This window comes from Vigna angularis, chromosome 3 (genome assembly GCF_016808095.1).
Source record: "Vigna angularis cultivar LongXiaoDou No.4 chromosome 3, ASM1680809v1, whole genome shotgun sequence".
Lineage (NCBI taxonomy): Eukaryota > Viridiplantae > Streptophyta > Magnoliopsida > Fabales > Fabaceae > Vigna > Vigna angularis.
Window position 1 is genome coordinate 23,274,809 of NC_068972.1, and position 7,976 is coordinate 23,282,784.

Here is a 7,976-nt window from a genome sequence, read left to right on the forward strand (position 1 = left end):
ATTTCATAATTTTTGAACACTTAAAATATAAATTAAAAAATATATAAATTTGTCATATAATCTCACCTTGCTGAAGTTTATCAAGTTCTTTAGGATCCTCATCAAAAAGTATAGAGAAAGGTGTTCCTTTTAACCAATCTTGTGTGCAAACAAGAACTTCCACTATTTTAGGCGTTAGGCAACTACGATAAGGACTAACCACTCTTCCTCCTGTACTGAATGCACACTCTGATGCTACGGTAGAGATAGGAATGACTAACACCTCTCGAGCCATGTTCGCAAGGATAGGAAATCTAGTCGAGTTGACTTTCCACCAATGTAAAATATCAAGCTCAATTGACTTCATATATGGTTCAGGATCCTCTCTCAAGTATTTATCAAGCTCTGATATATAATCAAATCTATGTCCTGTAGCTCTTAGGTAGAAACTCATGCCATGAGGATCATCATCATCATCATCTAGTTGAGATTCTTGTTGGCTACTTTAAGAACCCTCCTCAATACCTTGATATAATTCATAAAGTGTTTTTAAAGATGACAATAATTTTGATTTCAATTCACTAGCCATACTAGATTCAAAGAGGTAGTTAATGAAGTAATTAACAAAATCCAACTTACTCCTAGGATCAAGCACAACAACAATCAATAATAAGATATTAATTCCATTAGGATTTCCCCAATATTTTTAATACTTGCCCTACATCCTCATTGCCATCAATTTTATGCTCACATCACTACTCTCAGAATATTGTCGAATCCTTTTACCAATTCCAAACACCTCCTTCATATACATATGACTCTGACATAAGAAGAACCATAAATGCGTAGAGTAGAGTCATAAAACATCTTTAAAAATGGTAGAATAGACCTCGCATATTCCCAATCCTCTTTTAATGGCACACCACCATTACTGTTGGTCATTTCAACACCAAATTTCTTATCTTGCATATCTAGCAAGACAAAGGTATCTTTGTACTTCAAGCTTGCCTCTAACATTAAGTAGGTTGAATTCCACCTCGTTTCAACATCAAGACAAACAATACCTTTGTAAGAAATTCCCTCTTGTTCAACACATGCCTTGAATCTAGCAAATCTAGCGGGAGAAGATTTCACATATTTAACTGCACTCCGGATTTTTGAAATTGAATCTTTGATCTCTTTTAAGCCATCCTTCACAATCACTACATTGATGGAAGTGTTATGATAAACTCTGAAAAAAAATTCAGAAATTTCCAGGAAGGTGTCTAGAAATGGGATGGCAGAAGTAATTCCAATTCCAATGGGAAACTCTAGTTCATTGTGATGGGAACGCCACTTAATTGTGTGGTACACTCCTACATGTAAGTGCTTTGCTACAATTTTAACGAAATAATTCATTCATGTGAAATATTAACAAAGACAACACTCACTAAAAGCATAAAACTTTTGGAAATGTTAACACTGAATGCTCAACTTATATTCGCCTAAATGTGTCACTAATGGATGATACTTAGGATCTAAAAGCTGCCATAATGATAAAAAAACAACTATTATTTCATTTACTTTAATAAACTTAAATCAAGATATATGGAAACTAAAATCATTAATAATGGTCTACCATAACCTTTAACAAGGAGCACAATCAAATCCACTTCAGCCCATACAAACATAGTCATATAAGATGTATGGAAACTAAAATACACAATAATATCATATTCATATAATTGAGAATTTAGCATTCGAACATATTATCCATCATATAACCTTTATATCATTTAAAATAGTTGAACAATATCAACTTTCCAGAATTGCACCTACTTAAAATAGCCACAAAGCATCACATTCAAATCATAAAACACCCATTAAACACTACTTTCACTTCCTATGAACCTGGAAATTTAATTTATAATTTTTTTAATGTATGAACTAAATCCAATTTCCACTATTTAGAATAATTTTATTCAGGCTCTTAATATATTAAACTATAAAAATACTATATTTTGAAGCTAATTAAAATATTTACTAAAATGCAACCTTTTTTCTCATCTTCATATAGAAGTTCTTTAATGTTCTCTTAAATTAGAAACAATTAAATAGAGAAAAACTGTTAATTAACCATAATTATTGTGCAGTGAAAAATATAAACATTGAAAAGTTTTAATCAACATGTTAATCTTAATTATTACAATTTTAATATAAATAACATTATTTACCTTACAAAGTAAAAGAACAAAAAAAAAGGTAGAATAGTAAAGTGTAATTGTGACTATGTTTTGAAACCTGGAACATGGTTTGTGAGTTGTTATAGGTTTTGAAACCTGGACAGCGAGTCTTCAATGACAGCGAACCTTCGACGATAGCGAATCTTCAACGACAGCGAGTCTTAAACGACAGTCTTTGACGAACGAGACGTAACGAGAGGTCCGAGAAAATTGTGATGGAGAAAGAAAATAGAAAAACTTAATTTTGATTGAGAAAGGAATTGATTAACTGTACTTAAAATAAAAACAGTTCAGTATTTTTAAACTGAACTGTTAATGAATATAATTAATTTTTAATAAAATTAATTTAAGTTTTTTAAGTTTAGAAAAATACAAATAAACTATAGTTTAAGTTTTTTTAGTTAACTCTATCCAGCCCTGCTAAAAAGCATATTATTGTCACTTTTGAAAATGTATGTGGTTTTGTATCGTACTGGAGTGGATAATGAATTAGAATTTCTTTGGAGATTATGACGTTACTCCCTTTGCACTTATTATTTTGTATTCAGGATGGACAATTATTTAGATATTTAATGTTAGCCTTCTTGCATCCCTTATGTATAAGATTACCATATTTCTTTAAAAGGATTGGAACACCCCACAAGTGTTCTACTATATTAATTAATTAATTACTTGCTTATAAAAAAAACTAATTAGTTTAAAACTTTGACAACTAATTTAATAGAATTAATTTGTTAAGTCTATGTTAATTCATGATAAAGTAATCTAATATCCGTCAAGCTATAACTAATGAAATTTATTTTAAAATTTATTTAATTTAGATCAATCAAATCAATGTTAAATCAAATATATTTTTAATATTAATTTAATTTTTGTCAATGTGACCGAGAGTAATGACAATAATTTAAAAAATTATGTTTTCATACAACACTTTCCAACAAAAAAAGTAGACAAAAAATAATAAAAGAAAAAATTTTGGATAAATGAATTGAGTGTGGATAAAAAAGATGTGTACTTACTAAAGAGATGTGTATAGACAAAGAAAGTGAGAAGATTTATACAAAGAACTAAAAAAATGTAATGAAAATATTTGTCACCTTTAAATATTGGCCTTTAAATCAATAATAATCTACAATTAGTATTAATTATAAAAAAAAATGATCAAATTCATATCATATAAATTAATAAATTAACGTCAGTTTATCTCACACTAATTCAAATAAATATTAAAAATATTTTATATTAACATCAACAATACTAATATAAATAAATAAAATAGTCAATTTAGTACCTATTAACATATTTTATTTTTCTTAGAATAAGAAAAAAAAAATCTTAGTATAACAACTTTAATTATACTAGTTTTCCTTTTAACTTGCTTAGCGTTTAACTAAGCACGTGCATGGTCTTAAGTGATGGTTACTTTTAATGTTAATATGCATTTCACATTGAATAAACCACCAAAGGTTTTAAATTTATAAAAGAAAAATAAAAGGCTCCTTTCAAGGATAATTGCATGTTAAGGTTAATCTTTCTTTTACTAAACATATTAAAAATAAAGCATGTGTTCAACAACATTCATCATTACGAAGTTCAAAACAAAGATTAACAAAATTAAAGATTTTGTAGTAAAATTGTAAGTTTCATTTTCTTGTTGTACTAAAAACCAAATATGTCAATATTTGTTATACTAAATCAACTGTATGTCCATAAATAAACAAGACAACTAAATTAACATTAATCTTATTTATTTTGAATATTTATTTTAAGTACTGTGATTTAAATTAAAACAAATATTTTTACTGATAAAAAATAAAAATAGTTAATATTAATTTAGAGTTGGCTAAATCAATTTTATTAATATTTAAGAATACGTGGTTTAAGTTAAGATAACACTAATAAAATTATTTATTTTATTAAAAGGTTAGTGTTGACTTAGCTAAGCCAACTTTATTCTTCTTGTTACAAACATTAACTTAATCAATGTATATATTTTAAATTATATAAACTTAAATTCAAATTTATTTTTATAATTTTTATATTCTAAAAAAAATTAACTTATGTGTTAAAATCAGAGTAATCAACTTAATAAAATTACATTTTAATAAACACTATTATTTAAAAGCTAAGTTAATATTTTATTATATATATATATATATATATATATATATATATATATATATATATATATATATAATTTGTTAGGATATTTTCCCAATGTGGGACCTATTTAATTTACGGGATAACATTTTTTTGTGTTAGAAAATTTAATTAATTTTGATCGTTAGTCCCTTGAGTTTGTTTTCGTCAATTTTTTGTTTTTATAAATTAATATTTTTTTATATTTTAATAAAGGACGTGCATTTAGACATATATAATGCCGCATATAACTTTAAAATGATCATTGTAATATGATGTATGTCACAATATTGTGAAGTAATATTTAAAATCTATGACTTGTAAAATAAAATTAAAATTAAAATTAAGAATCTTAAAAATAAAATAAATTTTATCTATATTTATCAAGTATTAAAACATATCTAAACTGATCATAGTTCAGTTTAAACCTATTATTAACATATTATATAAAAAACCAAGCCTCGTACATGTAGATATGTATTTTTTTTTTGAAACAATAAAATAGAACATAGTTGGTATTAGATTTTTTTAAGAAGGTCTGACTTTAACTTTCAGTAAGAAATTGTTACTTTGTCAAACCAAAATTAAGCTTTTGTTAGATGTTTCTGTTTTTCCTGTTTTTGACAGTTACATCTTTGCTTTTGTATATAAAATACCTTTGTATCTTCAATAAAGTTTTGTCGTAGTTTACACGGGCTGAAACACTGTTGTCTTAGGGTTTTTTTTTCCCTGTTATATGTTTCCAGTGATAAGCAATGTATTGTTACATTGGAGTTGAAACAGAAATATCCATAAAATAAAACAAATAAAAAAATATTTCTTTGAAGAAAGAAGTATGACTTTTAAAAATAAAATATTCACTCGGTGAAATGTAAAAATAAAAACAAATACAAAATATTAAAAGTAACTTTCGATTTAATGGTATTTTTCAGTTTATATTAAAAAATGATTTTTCTGTTGATATAGTAAGAAAAATTAATTAACAGTAATCATTTAATTATATTATAATAACAACTTTTTAATTAATCTTAAGAAAAACTTTGGCCTTAAATTTTATACAAAATAAATAATTTTAGCTTAAAAACAGAACAAGTTCAATTTTTTTTATCTTTTAAAGGCATACAATGCCATAACTATTATTGTTACTAACACTATTCAACACAATCTACTGGTTAATAATTATTTCCGCACCTTTTATATTTTATAATCATCACTGTTACTTATGATTGCTCTCTCTGAATTATTTTCTCTAGTTCAATTATTAAGTTGGAATTATTACCAGTTTAAATCATTAAAAATATCAGTTTGATTCTTCATTTTAGTTACTTTATCTTAGAAACAATGTTAACAGTATATTTTCAGTATGGACGTAAAGTTAACATAATATTAAGTACATTTGATGTATCCTGTAACGTGTTCTGGCCTTATATGGGCCTCTTTTACCCCGGTTTTTGAATATAGGGTTCAAGGTTTTTTTTTTTCTCTCTCCCAATCTCAGAATCCAAGTTCCAAATGCATCATTCATTTCAGTTTTACCAGTCATATGAATTCAGATGTATTGGTTAGAAATCTCACATCAATTAAAAAAGTAAAAACGATTTAATAATATATAAATAAATATAATTTTTTTCTTACAAATCAATTTTATGAATTAAATTAGATTTAAAATTTATTTTTTAACGATATCTTTATGTTATCTTACAAACTAATTTTGTAATATTAAATTAGATTTAAAATTTACTTAACCGTATTTTTGTATAGTTATTGACTAATTATCTAAGAGCAACAAATTCTCAAGTTCCTACATGAACAACGCTAACAATTGGGTGTTTTTGTGCTACTATGGAGACAAAATAATCTTGTCATTGCTAGAGCAACCAACAACTCGAGAAAGAGGTTCTAAGATTTTAGACACTTCATGGTATATACATTACTTATATTGTAAAGGAAAAGGGAAGATATCGAGGGATCGTCTTTTCATTGTATACATAATACGTAGTTAAATCTTTCATTGTATACGCAGTTAAATATTGAGGGATCCCTTACGTCTTTTCATTGTATACAAATGTAAGGGATCATAGTTAAAGTACTAATACGTAGGAATTATACACGTTGTATCTATAATAAAAGTGACCAATTTAATATTATTTAAAAGAACAAAAAAACAAAAAGACTTTTTTTTTGTACAACGTTCTCAACCTTATTATTATCGTTATAAATAGTGTCTTCCCAATATGATGATATTAGAATCACCATCAACATTTGCAAGCAATGTCCTTATAACACTTTTTATTGCTACCAGTTCCCCAACAATGTCAATGTCGCCTCCTCTCTCTTGTCCCCTTGCATCTCCTTCAGCTTCTCCCCTCCACCGAAACGTTTGAATTAAAAAGTAACAAGTCTTTTGATTATTCAATAGTAAAACTTAAATAATTAAAATAACAACACTAAAATTAAAATGTGTAAAGCGGGAACCCAGCTTTAATTTAAAACTGAATATCAAATCAAGAGACCAGTCATTAGGGTGTAATTATACAAAGCAAATTAAATGATATGAACAAATATACAATACGTTGAAACAACAAGGCTTGACAGTATGAAACAAAAGCAGAACTGCCACCTAAATACAAAGTGTTGTTTTGGCAATCAACCTTCAAATATCATTCGGTTACGTGTTCTACGTTGGTTTGATCGATGGAATATATGTAATTGAAACATGTCTTTCTTCTACGACTTGTGGTAATAAAGATAAAGCTTAGAAATTGTAAGGAGCAGTTAGGATGAAGTATGATAAGATGGTAGGCAATAGCTATGTGGTAAGCTAGCCAACCTTTTATAGAACAGTAAAAAGCAAGACTATATGTTTTTTTACAGACTTCCTCTTTGATACTAGCTAAAAGAGGACACTCAGGAAAAAGAAGGGGTGTCCCTGACATAAAACATTGTATAAAAGGTCCTTGATATGTCTTACGGAGCTTGTGAGTTTTATTGGAGAGTTGAGACTAAAACCATATGGCCTTGGCAGCCATAAGCATTTGTTTGAGGGAACCATCAACATGGAGGGATATGACATCCTTGGATGAGCCTACAAATTTGCCACCAATGAAGACTGCAGGCACCGAAGGGTTACACCCCATGCTCCTCAAAGCCCACTCCATTTCCCTCCCATAAGCATCCTTGTCGAGCTCATGCACCGCAGGGCTTGCTCCGAGCTCATAGAAGAGTTGCGTGATGCTGTGGCACATGTAACATGAACTCTTGGTGAATATAACTGCTGCCTTCTTTGACGCCAAGTCTCTTACTCTATCCATTTTTCTACTTGAACTATGTAATTCCTCTCGGTGTTATAACACAAAGGGTAATTGTTTTCCCTGGTGGTGTTTGTGATTACACGGTGTGTTATTTATAGTGGGTGGTTATGATAGTGGAGTGGTTCATTACATAAATAAAGAGATTATTATTATAGCGGAAAGGAAAAGGAAGAAAGTTCCTTCGGATATTTGTTTGGATAAGAGAAATGCTCCCTGATCATTTGATCGATGGGGACTCTGACATGGAGCAAGTTGCATTTAGCATCACACTGTGCATGCAAGTGATAATTCAAATCAGTCGGGGTTCCCGTACGAGCAATCAGTG

The 7,976-nt window shown here is 28.1% G+C and overlaps 1 protein-coding gene across 1 annotated transcript; it reads right to left on the reverse strand.

The window, feature by feature from the left end:
* Positions 1–7,121: 7,121 nt before the first annotated feature.
* LOC108325512 (glutaredoxin-C11) lies at positions 7,122–7,741 on the reverse strand. Its single transcript, XM_017558592.2, has one exon. It carries the CDS (start codon positions 7,649–7,651, stop codon positions 7,343–7,345), a length of 309 nt encoding a protein of 102 aa, XP_017414081.1. The 5' UTR covers positions 7,652–7,741; the 3' UTR covers positions 7,122–7,342.
* Between the last annotated feature and the right edge of the window lie 235 nt (positions 7,742–7,976).